Source organism: Pipistrellus hanaki, assembly GCF_964339955.1.
Source record: "Pipistrellus hanaki genome assembly, chromosome: 5".
Taxonomy (NCBI): Eukaryota; Metazoa; Chordata; class Mammalia; order Chiroptera; family Vespertilionidae; genus Pipistrellus; species Pipistrellus hanaki.
In genome coordinates, this window is record NC_140507.1 from 976777 (window position 1) to 993470 (window position 16694).

The 16694-nt window shown below is 70.1% G+C and overlaps 1 protein-coding gene across 2 annotated transcripts; it reads left to right on the top strand.

Annotated features, from left to right (window-relative positions):
• Positions 1-773: 773 nt before the first annotated feature.
• On the top strand, positions 774-10279 carry BRAT1 (BRCA1 associated ATM activator 1). Of its 2 annotated transcripts, none has more exons than XM_084883271.1 (14): positions 774-1172; positions 1587-1729; positions 3812-3966; positions 4318-4465; positions 4806-5157; positions 5346-5462; positions 5699-5790; positions 6298-6416; positions 7003-7195; positions 7353-7426; positions 8210-8363; positions 8405-8563; positions 8693-8868; positions 9072-10279. In XM_084883271.1, the coding sequence occupies exons 2-14, from the start codon at positions 1603-1605 to the stop codon at positions 9759-9761; spliced, it is 2556 nt and encodes an 851-aa protein (XP_084739397.1). In that variant the 5' UTR covers positions 774-1172; positions 1587-1602; the 3' UTR covers positions 9762-10279. The 2 variants fall into 2 exon arrangements, with proteins under 2 accessions (XP_084739397.1, XP_084739398.1); XM_084883272.1 differs by having other exon boundaries at positions 8210-8312; positions 8465-8563; positions 9072-10278.
• Positions 10280-16694: the final 6415 nt, after the last annotated feature.

A 16694-nucleotide genomic window follows, 5' to 3' on the forward strand; every position in this document is an offset into this window, starting at 1 on the left:
GAGGGGTCCCGGGTTCGATTCTGGTCAAGGGCATGTACATTGGTTGTGGACACATCCCCAATAGGGGGTGTGCAGGAGGCAGCTGATCGATGTTTCTCTCTCATCGACCTTTCTAGTTCTCTATCCCTCTCCCTGCCTCTCTGTAAGAAAAATTAATAAAATAGATTTTTTAAAAAAGGAACGTGTTTAAAGCCCCCTTTTTATTTAACCTTAATACTCAGGAATCCTGCTTTCCACTTCCTTACACTGCAGACCAGACATTTCCCCGGAGGATGCTCAAACACGGACTCTGCACAGCGGGGCCTTGTTGTTTACCCGCTGGCCGGAGGCCCTCGGGCCGCGGAGGGCCCGGCTGGGAGGCCAGTGACCGCGGACTCTGCCTCCGGGGAGAAGACGCTCCTCTGGGGCACGCGTTCCTCCCCCATTCCAGACAGGAAGTCCCCGACACGGGTAGGGCCCGCCCCTTCCGGGAATAGTCCCGCCCCTTCCTGGAGCCCCGCCTTCCTGGCGCCCTGCCCGTCGGACGCTCTGGCACGTACCACTGAGTGCCTCATCGGGGGGCGCGTTCTCGGTAGGGGCGTCCGGTTTGGCGCTGGCCTGCATCTAACGCCCTTCACGGCGACTCTGCTCCCTCACTGGCCCTCTGGGCTCCGGAGCGGTCTCGCGGGAGCTCGTTCCCGTGCCCGCCGTCCCCGAACTCCCCCCTCCAGGATTGGCAGGTGGCGTGGTCCGGGGCGGGGCCTGCGGGCGGGGCGGGCCATGTGGGGGCGGGGCCTGCTGGCGGGGCGGGGCCTCGGCGGGGCCGGACCGGAGCCGGTGAACTGGCGGAAGGGTTGCGGTCTCCGTGCCGGTCGGCGGGATCGGGACCTCGGGCGAAGGCGGGAGCCGCCGGGCTTGGCGTGCGCAGCCCGGCTGGGTCCCCCGGTTCCTGTGGCCCTTCCTGGCTGCCCGGCCGGCGCCCGCGCGGGTTCCACGGGCCTCAGACTGACTCCGGCTGCGGAGGGCTGGTCTGCAGGGACCCAGCCGCGCTCCGGTGGAGACGGACACCCGGAGACGGACACCCCGGCCCGGGCGGACCTCCTGATCCCGACAGAGCCACCAGCCACCCTGCCCCACGCCCGCCGTAGGCCCTCCTGACCCCGGCTGGCTAGAGGTTACGGATCGCACTCGGAGTGCGTGTTACCGCGTGCACACGGCCCCCCCCCCCCTCGCCCCGCCTCGCCCGGCCCCACACGCAGGTGCACAGGCGGCTCGGGAGGGACAGGCCGTGTGGACACCCCGCTGGTCGCCGTTTCCGGACTCAGACGCGCTGACCCCGGACTGACCCAGTCCAGACTCAGATGCACGTGAGCACCCGGCGCTGGCCCCCCTGCAGCCCAGGTGAGCAGCATGCTCCGGCCCTAGGGCGGGCTTGCTCCAGGCCTCCATTCAGCCCCTCTCACCCCCCCAGGCTGAGGCTTTGCACGGGCGCCTGCATCACCCCAGGGCGGTGATCTTCGTGATGCCCGCTGTCTGGAGTCCTGGGCAGGCGTGGGGGCTGCTGGCGATCAGGGCTGGAGGGGCCGGCCCTGACGTTCCCTTTGCAGGACCCCCAGCCTCATCATGGACCCCGAGTGCTCCCGGCTCCTCCCGGCTCTCTGTGCGGCTCTGGCGGACCCCGGGCAGCCCGTGGCGGACGACACCTGCCTGGAGAAGCTGCTGGACTGGTTTAAGTCCGTCACCGAAGCAGGTAAGGGCGCTGGGATTGGCTTTCTCGAGGCGCAGGGCTCCCCTGTCCTGGAGGAGGGATCCCCATCTGGTCCGTGCCCTTCCTTCGCATCCTGAGGAGCCCCCTGGCTGCCTGGGGACACCTCGGGGTGAGGGAGAGGTCAGGAGCCAGAGCTGCAGCTGGAAGTGCTGGGGTTCCAGCCGGATTCAGGCCCCGCAGCTCGGTCTGTGCTAGGTGCCTGCCGAGGGCGGGCGCCGGCCTCCTTTTCCTGTTCTCAATGCATTGTTTTTCTTTCTTAAGAAGTCAGTTTTGTTTTCTCTCTGAATATGAAAGTAAAACTTAAAAAAAAATCTGATATTTTTTCCCCCGTTGGTTTTTAGAGAAGATTGAAGGGAGAGAGGGGGAGAGAGAAACATCCATGTGGTTGCCTCCTGCACATGCCCAGACCGGGGCTGGGATCAAACCTGCAGCCCAGGCATTCCTTGACCGGGAATTGAACCCGAGACCCTCCCATGCAAGGCCAACACTCTAACCACGGACCACACCAGCCAGGGGCGTAATACATATTCCTTATATAAAATTTCAACCACATGCCTGGCTGGCGGTTCAATGGTTGAGCATCGACCAATGAACCAGGAGGTCAGGGTTCGATTCCTGGTCAGGGCACATGTCCAGGTTGTGGGCTCTATCCCCAGTGTGGGGCGTGCAGGAGGCAGCTGATCAGCGATCCTCTGTAAATCAAGCCCACAACCCAGGCATGTGCCCTTCAGTCTGCAGGCCACTGCTCTATCCGCTGAGCCATACGGGCCAGGGCTGTGGTCACATTTAAAGCATGGCTTTGAGCAGCTTTGTTGAGATGGAGTTGACGCGCAGCTCCAGGGCTTTTGGGGCACTCACAGGCTCTGCAGCCATCGCACAACCTCATTGTGCAGCATTTTTATCCCCAGAGGCCTGGCCCCGTGCCTCCCCCCCATCTTCCCTCTGTTCCGTGTACATGCTCCATGCTGGTTCCTCTGTCACCTGTTTGTGCTCCTGCTCACGTGGCTCGGTGGTTCCTGCGAGGCGTGTGAACACCTTCCTCGGAGACTGTGGGCCCCACTTCCCCCTGGGACTCCTGTCCCTCCGTGAGCCTTGGCGTTGGAGCGAGCCGCTCCCGTGGTCCTGTCTCCTCGGGAACGGCTTCCCACCGAAGCCGGCTTTTTCCGTTAGGATTCGCCGCTCAGCCGCCGGCCCGTGGCTCTCGCCGGGGCCGAGCCGCTCCGTTAGCACGGCGGGCCTGCTTCATGTGCTCCCTGTGACCTTTGAACCTGCCTTCCGTTTTCCTGTGTTTGCCCCTTTTCCTCCCGGTCCTGCCCTCCATGGGCGGATAGAGCTTTCCGTCTTTTCACCCCCGTCTCCGGCTTCTAAGCTGCGTGTCCCACGCCCGTTCTCAGCGGCCACCGCCCGCGCACACGCATCCCCCTGCGCGCTGGGCCCCCCGCGGGGACTCGGCAGACGGGCCCCGGGCCCCGGTGCTTTGTCTTACTTCGTCCTTCCGAAGCCACCCTGTCCCTTAGCCGGGCGCCTTCCCATTTCCCGGTGTCCGTGGGTCCCCCCTCCTCGCTCTGTCCGTTCCGTCTCCCCGGAGCTCCGTGTCCGGGGCCTCGCTGGGGCCTCGTGGGGACCCGCCCTCCTCCGAGTTGCCTCCCCCGTGGGGGCGGTGACCGGCAGGGACCGGGCGTAGGGGAGGGCAGAGCTCGGTGCGGGGTCGGCAGGCCTGGCCGTCCTGCCGTGCTTCCCGGCATCGGGCTTCCGGCATCGGCTCTCTCCGTGTGAGAGAAAGTGTCCGCTGAGGGCAGGCGGTCCCGCTGGAACCGGCACCTGTCACGGTCAGCGCGGCGGAGCCCGGCCAGGCTGGTGAGGTTCCGGCCCCGCACTTCCTGTCTGCGCCCGGCCTGGGCGGAGGTGCTGGCCTCCCAGTGTGTCCCCTGTGCCGAGTGACGCGAGGGACCTTCGTGTCCTCCACCAGCTGCTCCCCCCAAGGCCTGGGGCGGGGGGCGCCGGCCGGGAGGGAGAGCGGCCCTCGGGCACGCCGGCGGTGCGTGACGCCCGGGCCTTGTCCAGGGTCCAGCCTGCAGCTGCTGCGGGACAGCCCCTGCCTGGTGGAGCTGCTGCTGCAGGTGCCGCAGGCCCCGGGCCTGAGCCCCCGCGTGCTGGCCTTCGCGCTCCGCCTCGCGGGCCTGCTCGCCGCCCAGGAGGACTGCTTCCAGTTCCTGCAGGTGAGTGAGCCCTTCCCGTGGTGCAGAGAGGGGGCCGCCCCCCCCCCACCCCACGTCTCCGCAGCGCAGCCTGTCTGGTAAGGGATGGCGGGGGCAGGGGGCATCCCGGTGGGGACACTGAGGTGGGTGTGCCCCGATGGTCCCCCGGGCCGGGGCCGGGAGCTCGGAGACCACGGGGCCCTTACACCAGGATGTCCCGGACAGAGGGGCCCCTGGGGGTGGTGCTGGGGTGCTGCTGGGGAGGATTCCTGAGACAATGAACGAACAGGATAGACCAGCCTTCATTTAGACGGGGCTCCGGCCGCCTGCCCCTCCCAGCGCGGCTGCCCAGGGCCATTCCTCTCCCTCCAGCAGGGGGAGCTGCTGTCCGGGCTCTTCGGGGAGGCGGGCCCCCTCGGCGGGGCGGCCTGGACGGTGCCCACGGTGCGCAGCGGCTGGATCCAGGGCCTGCGCTCCCTGGCCCAGCACCCCGGCGCCCTGCCCTTCCTGGCCGAGCTCGGTGAGTGCCCGCCTGCCCTCCCTCCGTCTGCCCGCGTGGCCTCCGGGGGCCGCTGCGCCCGGCCTGGGGCGGCGGGGGCGTGGCGGGCTGTGTGAGGAGCACTGGGGCGACCGGGGCGGGAGGCCCCTCGAGAGAGGGAGCGGTGTCCTTGCTCTGGGCCGGGGCCCAGCGGGCGGCTTTGGGACTGAGAGGAGGGACGGGCTCCTGAGCAGAGGACGCCTGGCCTCTGTGGGCCCTCGGCCGTGGGCCCGGTTCTCCCCGAGGTGCCCCCGCTGCCGAGGGAGCTGTGGGCGCTGCGGGTCCCCACGGGCACCCCGTCCGCTGAGCCATGTCCCCGCAGGTGCCCTGGACACCGTGGTCGCCCTGCAGGGGGACTCCAGCCTGTTCGTGGCCTCGGCGGCCGGGCAGCTGCTGGCGCACATCCTGGGCCTGGCTCTGGGGGGCCCCCCGGCGTGCGACTGGCCGGCCAGCGCCCAGGCGGTCGTGGGCCACCTGGAGGAGGCCCTGAGCGCCCCCGCCGCCCCGCGGGTCACACAGGCCCTCCACGTGCTGACCACCACGTTCGGGCACTGCCATCGCCCGTGGACGCAGGGCCTGTGGGCGCGGCTGCGCCCCCTGGTGGCCCGTCTGCTCGAGAAGGACCCGGTGCCGGCCGCCCACTCGCTGGTGGACCTCCTCCTCAGCGTGGCCCGGTCAGCCCCGGGGCCCGGGGGCCGTGGGGGTGGTTTTCCCGGGAGGACAGGGGTCACCGGAGGGTCTGGACGCCTGCACCCGGGAGGGACCTGCGTCTCCGCTGGGCACGGGCCACGGGAGTGGCAGCCGGCTGGGCCCTGGCGGCCTCGGGCACCGGGCTCACCGTGCTGCCGGGCCTTCCCTGCAGGTGCCCCGCGCTGAGCTCCGACCACGGCCGGTGGGAGACGGCGGCGCGGGCGCTGGGCCGCCTCGGGCCCTCTCACGCCGGGCCCCTGGCTCTGGGGCTGCTGACCCTGCAGGACTGGTGAGTGCGGCCCCGGGGGGCGGGCAGGGGGCCTCGCTGTCCCCGGTCTGGGCAGCTCTGTCCGGGAGGGGGGGCCGGGCCGTGGGCATTTCCTAGCTGCTCCTGCCGCCCCCGCCGCCCGGGGCCTGGGCCCTGCCACGGTGCCCGTGGGCAGCTGCCTCTCGGTGTGTCCGGGGCCCCGCGGGGAGGAGCCGCCCGCCCGCGGTGGAGCAGGGCTCACCGCCCTCCGTCCTCAGCCCCCAGGCCCTGAGCGCCCAGGCCTTCGCAGTCCTCCTCCAGCCCCTGGCCTGCGTCCTGAAGGCGGCCACGCAGGCCCCCGCGCCCCCAGGTACCGCCGGGCGGGGGCACCCCGAGGGGGGACGGGACCGCAGTCAGGGAGGCGGGTGAAGGGCGGGGGGGCCACCAGCCCTGCTGCTCCTGTCTTCCCGTCCCGCCCGCGTCCGTGGGCACCTCGTGGCCAGAGCAGCCGCCTGGCCCGCCCTCCCGGGCTCCGGGGCTGGCCCTTCGGCCTCAGGACGGTGGGGGTGGGGGTGGGGGTGGGGGTGGGGGTGGGGGTGGGCGTGGGGCAGAGAAGGGCCAGGCGCCCTGTGGCCGTGGCCGCACAGAGAGGAGCTCCTGGTACAGAAGCCGCCCCAGGACGGGCGGTGGAGGGCCGGGCCTCGGCCTGGGGAGCCCTGGACGGGCTCAGGCCCAGCCTGGCCGGCTGCGTCACCTGACAGCCTGATGGGAGCCTCCCTCCAGTCGCCGGCGTGGGGGTGGCCGGGGTGGTGGCCGGGGGCGCGGCCCATGCGGCCGGCAGGACGCGCCGCTGAGGGGGCTGTTCGTGGTCCCGCAGGCTGGCCGGCCGGGCCCGAGGGCGACCCGGCGGCAGTGGCCACGCTCCTGTCCTCGCGGGCGGCCTGCGTGGGGCTCCTGTGCCAGACCCTGGCCCACCTGGAGCTGCTGCAGCCGCTGGTGGGTGTGGCCCGGCCCGCGTCCCCGCCCCGCTGACCCCTCCTCCCGCTGACCCCTCCTCCCGCTGACCCCTCCTCCCGCTGACCCCTCCTCCTCTGACCCCTCGTCCCGCTGACCCCTCCTCCCACTGACCCCTCCTCCCGCTGACCCCTCCTCCCGCTGACCCCTCCTCCCGCTGACCCCTCCTCCTCTGACCCCTCCTCCCGCTGACCCCTCCTCCCGCTGACCCCTCCTCCCGCTGACCCCTCCTCCTCTGACCCCTCCTCCCGCTGACCCCTCCTCCCGCTGACCCCTCCTCCCGCTGACCCCTCCTCCCGCTGACCCCTCCTCCGCTGACCCCTCCTCCGCTGACCCCTCCTCCCGCTGACCCCTCCTCCCGCAGCCCCGTCTCCGCTGACCCCTCCTCCCGCTGACCCCTCCTTCCGCTGACCTCTCCTCCTGATGATCCCTCCTTCCGCAGCCCCTCCTCCCGCTAACCCCCTCCTCCCGCTGACCCCTCCTCCCGCTGACCCCTCCTCCCGCAGCCCCGTCCCCGCTGACCCCTCCTCCCGCTGACCCCTCCTCCCGCTGACCCCTCCTCCCGCAGCCCCAGCGCCCCGCGCCCTGGCCCCAGGCGCCCCTGCTGGGGGCCGCGCTGACGGTCCTGCGGTTCTGCAATGGCTCTGCGGTGCCCGCCCCCGGCTCCGACCTGGGCGGCCGTCTCTGTGCCGTACTGGCCGGCTGCTCCCGCGTCCAGCGCGCCGCCCTCGGCCTCCTGGGGGCGCTGTCCGAGGACGCAGGTGAGCGAGGCGCTGCCTCTCAGGCCGCCCTTCCCCCTGCTCGGACCTCCTGGGCCTGCTCCCCGGGGGGCACTCCCCGGGCCGGTCTGGAGTCCCCGGCGGGCGGGCGGGCAGGCGGACGGTGGGCGGCGGGTGCCACCCACCACGTCTGTCCCAGGGCCCCCGGAGCTGGTGACGCAGGTGTTTGCCGTCCTCCTGGACTACCTCCGGAGCCCCGACTCCAGCCCCACGGTACGGGGGGGGGGGGGGGGGGGGGGCAGGCCTGGGGGCGGGGGCAGAGGTGGGGGCCCTGTGCTTCCCCAGGGGTTCCCGGGGCAGGCGGCTGCCGGTCTGGCCGGCCTCGCGGGGCGGGGAGGCAGGAGGGCGGGAGAGGCGGGTGTGCACGGGTTCTCGCCGGGAGAATGGCCCAGAGCCGGGGACCCTGCGCGGTGCCTGGAGTTTGCTGCAGACGCACCGTTCTCAGCCCCACCACTGAGCGGCCCACCCGTGCACCGAGCGGCAGTGGAGTGGGCGAGGCCCAGGCCCCCGGCTGGAGGCAGAGGCACCTGCTAGTCTGTGTCCTGGGCAGAAATGGCGTCTCCCCAGGAGTGAGGTCCCCGAGGCTGCCTCGCCCTCCCCTCCCCTCCTCGCTCACCTGGAGGCCCCTCTGCCTCCTGAAGCCGGGCCTCCTGGGAACGGGCCGTGTGCCCCACAGCCAGCCTTCTGACCGGCGGGGCGGGGTGGGGTGGCGTGGGCAGGGTATGGGGTGGACAGGGCAGAGCGGGGGGTGGACGGGGCAGGGAAGAGGGTGGGTAGGGCATGGGGTGGACGGGGCAGTGCGGGGAGTGGACGGGGTAGGTGGTGGACAGGGCACGGGGTGGGCAGGGCATGGGGTGGACGGGGCAGTGCGGGGGGTGGACGGGGTAGGTGGTGGACAGGGCACGGGGTGGGCAGGGCAGGGGGTGGACGGGGCAGTGCGGGGGGTGGACGGGGCAGAGGCACCCCCCCTCCGGCCTGCAGCCCCGCCCTCCCCAGGTGCTGAAGAAGGCCTTCCAGGCCACGCTGCAGTGGCTCCTGAGCGCCCCCACGCCCCCCGGCGGCTGCGCCCCGGACCCCCCCGCCCAGCCGTTCCTCAGAGGTAACCGGGCCTCCCCTGGGCACACACAGGGCACCGGGAGCCACGGGGCCGGTGGGCGGCCGGGAGGAGGGGTGGGGCGGGGCGGCCGGGAGGAGGGGGCGGCCGGGAGGAGGGGCGGGGCGCGGGCCTCTCTGACCCCCCTCCCGCCCCAGAGCTTCTCCCTGTGCTGCAGAGGCGCCTGTGCAGCCCCTGCTGGGAGGTGAGGGACTCGAGCCTCGAGTTCCTGACCCAGCTGGCCGGACACTGGGCAGGTGAGTGCGGCGGGCCTGTGGCACCGGCGCTGGTCCCCGGGGGGCTCTGGAGCCGGGCCCGGAGCGGCTGCCGGGAGAGGGCGAGGCTGCGGGCAGCTCGGTCACAGCGGCCGGGCGCTCCACCCGCAGGACAGGCCGGCTTCCGACACGCGCTCCTGGCGTCCGAGGTGCCCGAGCTCGCGCGGCAGCTCCTGCAGGACCCTGAGAGCTACGTCCGAGCCAGCGCGGTGACCGCCGTGGGCCAGCTGGCCAGTCGGGGGCTGCACGCCACCCCCGCCGGCCCCGAGCGCCCGGGAGGCCCGCAGGTGGGTGTGGGCATGGCCTGGGGGGCTCTGTCCGGCACGTCCCGGGTCCCTCGGCTCCCAGCACCCCGTTGCGTGGCCGATGAGCACACACGGGGCGGGGGCGGGGCGGGGGCGGGGCACGTGCTCGGCCTGAGGCCCGCGGGCGGGTTCTGGGTGCCTGCACCTGGGCGGGCACTCACCCTGCGCCCGCCCTCCGTCCGCAGAAGGGCGCGCTCCCAGAGCTGCTGGGCGTGCTGGCCGCCGACCCCGAGGGCTTCCCGCGCCGGGCGGCCATGCAGGTCTTCGCGCGCTGGCTGCGGGACGGCCACGCCGAGGCTGCGGACCCCGAGTGCTTCGTGGCCGGCGTGCTGCAGGCGGCCGGCCGGGACCTGGACTGGGAGGTGCGGGCGCAGGGCCTGGAGCTGGGCCGGGTGTTCCTGGAGCGGGCGCTGGGCCGGCCCGGCCCGCCCTGCCCCTACGCGGTGGCCGCCCCGGAGCCCGCCGCCCCGGAGCCCGCCGCCCAGGCCCTGCGCGCCGCCTGCCGCGTGGGGCTCCCCGAGTTCGCGCTGCGCGCCCTGTTCGACTGCGACCGGCCCGTGGCCCGCGAGGCCTGCGCCCTCCTCCTGCTCCTGCGGGACCAGGCGGCCCCCGGGCACGGCCTGCCGGAGGCGGGGCCCGCCCTGGCCGCCCTGGAGGCCGCCCTGCAGCGGTGGCGGGCGGGCGAGCAGGCCCAGCCCCCGGGGCCCCTGGAGCCCGAGGCCGTGCTGGCCGTGCTGCGCTCCCTGGACCTGGAGGGCCTGCGGGGGGCGCTGGCCGAGGGCAGCGACCACGTGGAGCGCAGCCCCCAGTCGCTCCTGCAGGACATGCTGGCCACCGCGGGCCTGCGGGGGGACAACGAGGCCGACTGCTACTGAGGGCCCGGCGACCTCTGACCTCCCTGCCCCCGGTGACCTCCCTGCCCCCCGTGACCTCCCCTCCCCCAGCGACCTTCCTCCCTGTCCATCTCGGCCGGCTGCACAGGGGCCCTCGGGAGCCAGGCCGGGAAGACCAGCGGTCAGTCAGGTGTTGGGAGTGTCATTGAAGTGGCTTATTTCCCACTAAAAATAAACACCTGTGACGGCCACTGAGTCCGTGCCGTGTCTGAGACGCCGCCAGGAGCAGGGGCGGGGAGGGACCTCCCGGGCAGCCACCTGCCTCTGGCCAGCGGTCTGCCCTGGGCCCAGGCCTCCGGGGTGACTCCGGTCAGCACAGAGCTCCGCCTGGATGGGCCTGGTGCTGGGCCCTGGCTCCTCCTGAGGCCCCCATCCAGCCACGGCCGGGCCTCCAGCCGCACCCCCCAGAATCGCCCTCAGCTTCCAGGGACTCAGCTCACGCCCCCCACAGGCAGGGGGAGCTGCCATGGTCCCGTCTGGGGGAGCTGAGGTCCAGGCTGGCCCGACAGGCGCCGTTCGGAACCAGGCGAGCCGGCCGCCCGTCCTCCGAGGTGCGGCCCGGTGCTCAGGCCTGCGCCAACACCAGAGGGCCGTCCGGAGGAGCTCGAGATGGTGAACTCGGTGCAGCGGGGGCAGTGCCAGGGGCACGTTTATAGCCTCGTTAGGGAACACCCACAAACAGGGCCCTCCCCCCGGAGAACTGGAAAACGGCCAAATCAAACCCAAAGTGAGTAGGAGAAATAAAAGCAGAAATCCAGTTGGAAACAGGAAACCAATAGAGGGCATTATCCAAACCACAGCCATGCTCTGGGGCCGGCGATCAATGCATTGGCCAGCCGCTAGCCACACGGAGAAAAGCGGCAGAGTCACCGGTCGGAAACGGGAGGGAGGGAGTGCGGTGAGCACCCGACGCCCATGGCCTGGACGACGGAGACTGGCCAGTTCCTCGGGACGATCGGCGAGACCACACAAGAAGGAGATCATTTAAGCCAGTGGTCAGCAAACCGCGGCTCTCAAGCCACATGCGGCTCTTTGGCCCCTTGAGTGTGGCTCTTCCACAAAACACCACGGCCTGGGCGAGTCTTATTTTGAAGAAGTGGCGTTAGAAGAAGTTTAAGTTGAAAAAATGTGGCTCTCCAAAGAAATTTCAATCGTCGTGCTGTTGGTATTTGGCTCTGTGGACTACTGAGTTTGCCGACCACTGATTAAGCAGACCTGGGCGCCTAACACACCGGCATTCCCAAACAGCCCGGCCCGGCGGTTCGCTGGTGAGTTCTACACACCTTGCCCAGGATCGCCCTGAGCTTCCAGGACTCCGAGCTCACCCTCCCCCAGGCAGGGGCTGCCGCAGTCACGGCCACCTGTTCCCCACAAAGCCTCTGGAGGGCAGAACGGGGGCTTCCTGCCAGCGTCACCCAAACATAAGGTGACCAACGTCCCACTTTTGGCATCCCACTGTGTTTGAAAGAATTCTTTAAAGAATCGGGACTTTTTTAAAACACCTCAGGACGCAGGACAAATTGTTAAAAATCGGGACATCTGGTCACCTTACCCTAGGGGTGTCGAACTCAATCAGAGAAGGGGCCAAAATCTAAAATCCAGCCTAAATCGCGGGCCGAATGGTTTACTGAACAGTCATAAACTGACAATGTCATAAACTGACAGCGGAGTGCAGTGATGACAGCGCGGTGCGGGCCACATTGCAAGGCCTGGCCGGCCGGATTTGGCCCGCGGGCCTTGTGTTTGACATGTGCCTTACCCAAACACCATATCCAGACAGGGCCGGTCCAAGAAAGCGAGGCCTCTCATGAACACAGACGTGAAAATTCTCCACAAAACACGGACTCCAGCGACGTCAGTGAAATTCCCTCTCCCGGCCAAGTGGGTTTAGCTCAGGCAGGCGAGGCCGGCTCAGCCCAGGACCCCGGGGAAGAGGCCTGGGGCAACAGGGAGGCTTACAGGAGGCTCAGCGGTCACACACCTCACCTACAGTCCCCGGCCAAGACGGGGTGCGCGTATACCGGGTGGTAACGGTGCAGAGGCCGAGGGTGCGGGAGGGCGAGCAGGCCGACCCTGCCCTCTATGCTCCACAGCCCCCGTGGTGCGTTTCCACCGGTCCTGGCACCTTCACGGGAGCTGCTCGATGCCCGAGAACCGCGCCCGGCCATGGCGCAGGGCGGGGAGGGGTGTAACTGACCCTTCTACCTAAAGCACAGTCCTCAGAGTCCAGGTTAAGTCGGGGCGGGTCTGGCCCGACTTCTGTCCCCTTCCTTCCTGACGCCACTCAGACCACACTGGCCATCTGGCCTCACCCAGGCGCATGTGACCCGGGGGGTGCCCGGTGCCCGGGCCGGCTTGGCAGCAGAGGTCAGGGACAGCCACGGGCTGCCCCTCGGGTCACATGCCCTGAACTCTCCACCTGCTGGGCCTGAGGACCTGCCCCAGACCTCGGCCCTGTCTACCCTGTGGGACCTCGGGGAGCCGAGCCCCAAGGTCTCACTGCATCCTGAGTCTGAGCCTGGGGCAGGCAGAGGAGGAGGAGGGACGAGAGGCGTCTGTCTGTCCACAAGGGCTCTGCGTGGTGATGCCGTGTCCCCCTTTGGCGCAGGCACAGCCTCCAGAGGGAGGGCGGCCCCAACAGGCCCCCCGTAGGCGCTCCTGTCCTTCCAGCCCGTGGCCGTGCTGCCCTCTGCCGGCGGCGTGAGACACCGCAGGGTATCCCGTCCCCGGAAGTTGTAAGATCTCAGCGCCGCCAGCCCGGGAGCCGGCGCTGTGGGCGGGGCCTGCGGTGTGGGCGGGGCCTGCAGCGGGTCCGCCTCCAGGGGGCGGGGCCTCTCCCCCACCCTCCCTGCCCCGCTTCCTCCCGCGGGGTGGTCCCCGGGGATTCCCACCGGACGGGACGCGCGCCTCCGGCGGCGGCGGGTGACGGCGGCGGGAGGCGTGGCCACCGTCCGGCCAGACCCGCCGGGCCCGGGGGGAGGCCAGGGGCGCCCGCGGGGGAGATGGGAGACATTGGGACAACCGCCCTTCCGGCCGGTGACCCCGGGCCGGGCCTCATCTCCTGCTCCGGCCCGAGGCCGCCGGATTTCTGATTAAAACGCGGTCCCTGCCTCCTGAGGACGGTTGTCCCCGGGCCAGAGCTGACGCTCTCCGGGGCCACAGGCGGCTCCGCGTGGCCGGGCGGGGCCGGCGAGCGGGGAAGAGGGGCCTCCGCGGGCCGCTGTGGACAGAAGCCGCGGGGGTTCCGGTGACGATCGTCCTGGCTGAGGGGAGCCCTGTCCTGCCACGGGGGGTGCCTGTGTGTAAACGGCCTGGGCCTGAGTGTCCAGGAGCGAGGGAGGGAGCGGGGCCGCACACCGCGGGCCACGCGGGATGGCCGCTCCCCGGCACGTCCGCCTGCCTGCCTGTCCGTCTGTCTGCCTGTCTGTCCGTCTGCCTGTCCGTCTGTCTGCCTGTCTATCCGCCTGTCCGTCCGTCCGCCTGTCTGTCCGTCTGCCTGTCCGTCTGCCTGCCTGTCCGTCTGTCTGCCTGTCTATCCGCCTGTCCGTCCGCCTGTCCGTCTGCCTGCCTGTCCGTCTGTCTGCCTGTCTATCCGCCTGTCCGTCCGTCCGCCTGTCCGTCTGCCTGCCTGTCTATCCGCTTGTCCGTCCGTCCGCCTGCCTGTCCGTCTGTCTGCCTGTCTATCCGCCTGTCCGTCCGTCCGCCTGTCCGTCCGTCCGCCTGTCTATCCGCCTGTCCGTCCGTCCGCCTGTCTGTCCGTCTGCCTGTCTGTGCCCCCCGCCGCCCCCGCCCTGGCTCTCAGCTGTGGCCCCAAAGCGCTGCCCCTGGGAGAAGAGGCCCCGGCCGCACAGCCTCCGGCCTCAGGTGGCCCCCAGGGGGACATGCTGGAAGGGACGTTAGGGACGAGATGTCCTGGGAACGAGGATGACGCTCAGGGCCCGGCCCCGCGCTGCCAGGGGCTCAGAGCCCGCGAGGGGGCCGCGCCAGTCCCTCCGCTGCCCCGTGTGCGGTGCGGCCAGCAGCCCGGCCCGAGCACGTGCACGCCCACCGCGTCCTGACGGAGGGGCCGAGCAGCCAGGCCCCGGCTCAGGGGACACCCTCCGCGCACCCCTGCCTCCCCCATTCCCGGCCCGGGTTTCCCTCTTTGTTCCCACGGCCAAAGCCAATCCGGAGAGCCATCCCGGACCCTTCCTCCCGCCCCAACCCCGCCCCGCCCAACCCAAGCCCCAGCCCGCCCCTAAGCCCCGCCCGCCCTCAGCCCCGCCCCGACGTCCCGAGGCCACGCCCCACCAAAAAGCCCCGCCCACCCACAGCCCCAGCAGACAGGCAGTGAAGTTAGCTTGTCTTCGGGCCCCATGGTTGGTTGGGGAGCTTGGGGAGCGAGGGGCAGGGAGGAGGGATGTGGCCTTGCTGTTACTAGCCCATGGGCTATCCGATTCAGCCTTTTCTGGGCGAAATAAATCTCCAGAAGGGCTTAGAGAAAAAAGCAGGCACCCACCGGCTTAGCCACCGGCTAATGTTACAGCTCCAGGTACAAACCACACCCACCACGTTCAGAGGAGAGGCCACAGGCTCCGGGGGCTCAGGACGGTGCACACAGAAGGTCAAACACGGGCCTCGCAGCAGCTCTGCAGACCCGCCGGGCTGGGCGGCTGCCGGAACCCCTCCCCGGGAGCCCGGCCACCATCAGCCTCAGTCAGAAGCTCCGGCCAGGCGGTGCCCTGCTGTGGCCCAGGAGGCCCGCTGGCTGGGGGCTCCCGAGGCTGCACAGCTGGGGCTGCTGAGCCGGCCTGGTCGGCACCGCCCGAGCTCTGGGTCTTCCTTAGAGAAGCACCTGGGCAGTGTGAGCAGGAGGAGGCGCCAGGGGGAGGCGCAGCTGGCTCCCGGGGCCGCTCGGGCCTGCCCGGCCTGCTCCTGAGAGCAGCTGCCGCTCCTTCCCCCAGACCCGGGAGGTCCCAGCGGCCGGGTGGGTGGCCGGCCTCGGGCGAAGATGCCAACCTAAACAGGCCCAGCTGCCGCTCCGAGGCCCTGTGTGCACAGAGAGGGCGCGTCCCGGCAGGAGTATTTTTATCCCGGAGGCCGCCGGCCGGAGGGAGGAGCCGGGAGGAGCCGGGCTTCCCCGGGCAGGCGCAGGGACCCGGGGGTGGCCTGGGGGCCCGGGAGCCAGCACTGGCCTGGTCCGGCCGCTGTCCCCGCCCCGGCCCGCGGGCCCTATGGAGCTGGGTTAGTCCTGGCTCCAGTGGGGCCGCTGAGCACAGAGGAGCCCACCGCAAGGAAACCAGCTTCTGGCCAGCTGACGGCCCTCAAACGAAGGCGGGAAAGAGCGCTGGGAAGGAGCCAGAGACCCTCTGCCTCGCCGGCTGCGGAAACCCCGTAAATCAGGAGAAGCGGCCAGCCAGCCCCTGGCCGAGCACCTTGATTAACGAGGACCTGGAATAACAGGTTTATTTTTAGACCAGCTTCTCGGGTGAAGAGGCAGAGGAAAACAAGCTCGGGCAGGGCTATTTTAAAAAGCAGTTTCCAAGAAACGTCCACTCCGTGTCCACCCCGTTCCCCGCGGTGATGAGGGCCAGGCGGCCAGGACCGGCTCAGTGGAGGTGCCCGGACACAGTGTCCGCCTCCTCGGCCCGGAGAGGCCGCAAGGCCGGCTGTGTCCCCCCAGCCCCCTCAGGGCATCAGGTTCTCAACCAGCCAACCGCGTGAGGCCATCACCCGAGCACTGGATCCACTGAGTCATGTGGCGCTGGGCCAGGCCTGGCACCCAGGCTCTCGGCCCATCCCCTGGGGGCCCCTCGGCCCTCACAGGCCCTGCCTCCCTGGCTCCTGGACTCCAGACAGCACCCACATCTCGAGCGCATCTCTCCTGCGAGCACCCCCGACCCGCACCAGCTTCTGCCCAGAGCACAGAGCCAATGCCACCTCAGCGAGGCCCCCTCGGCACCCCTGTGGGTTCACGGACATTCTCGGCACCGAGCTGTCCTCACCGCGTGTCCATGTTTGTGGCCTCCCAGTGGCCCGTGGTCAGTGGGGCCTGGTCCTAACCCCTGGGGAACACTCACCTGCCAACAGGAGGCCAGAGAGCAGGAGGTGCCCGGGCGGCCCTCTCCCCTGCACTGTCTTGGAGCACAGGGGCGACCCACCCTCCCTCCCGGTCCTCGCCATCTGCCTCAGGCATCACCTGTCTGAAATGAGCGTCGAGTGCAGGCCTCCCTCAGCTCAGCCGGTGCTGGGAGGAGCTGCTGGGGCAGGGGCAGCAGGGCCAGGGGGCAGCAGGGCGGGAGGCACCATGGCCACCCCCTCCACGCTGCTCCCGCCCGTCTGTCAGCGGGCAAACGGCCGGCATGCCCTCGCTCCACGGCGGATCCTGCGCAGCCGGCGGTCACCTGCTGGGTGCGTCTCGCCACTCCTGCCCGTCGGAAGCTTTCGTTCCGCAACACCTGTGCCCGCGAGGCAGGCATGGAGTGGAACCTGGGATTCTCATCACAGTGAGCCTGCGAGCAGACCCGTGTCAGCGTCCCTGCCTGAATTTTTGGGTCTGGAAATGGAATTTAATGTTGGTTCTGAGTGCCGAGTGGTTTTTAAAAAAATGTATTTTTATTGATTTGAGAGGGGGAGAGAAACATCAGCAATGAGAGAGAATCATTGGTCAGCTGCCTCCTGCATGCCCACACCAGGGGTTGAGCTTGCAACCCGGGCATGTGCCCTGAGAATCGAACCGTGACCCCCTGGTCTGTGGGTTGATGCTCGGCCCCTAAGCACGCCGTTGGGCTGAGTGGTGCTCTCCACCGAGCAAAGAAAAGGGATTTACTGTAAGAAACACTGAGGCTGGAGGTGGTCCAGTGCAAACCAGGTGCTCGCAGCTGCGCCAACCCGGTGCGGGGCCGCCCGGAGCCCACACGGACACCCCGTCCTGAC

Coding starts and splice junctions, on each gene's coding strand:
- BRAT1 (XM_084883271.1), top strand. CDS start 1,603: ATGGACCCCGAGTGCTCCCGGCTCCTCCCGGCTCTCTGTGCGGCTCTG. Junction 6,417..7,002: donor TGGAGCTGCTGCAGCCGCTG/GTGGGTGTGGCC, acceptor CTCCTCCCGCAG/CCCCAGCGCCCCGCGCCCTG. Junction 8,364..8,404: donor CACCGGGAGCCACGGGGCCG/GTGGGCGGCCGG, acceptor GGCGGCCGGGAG/GAGGGGGCGGCCGGGAGGAG.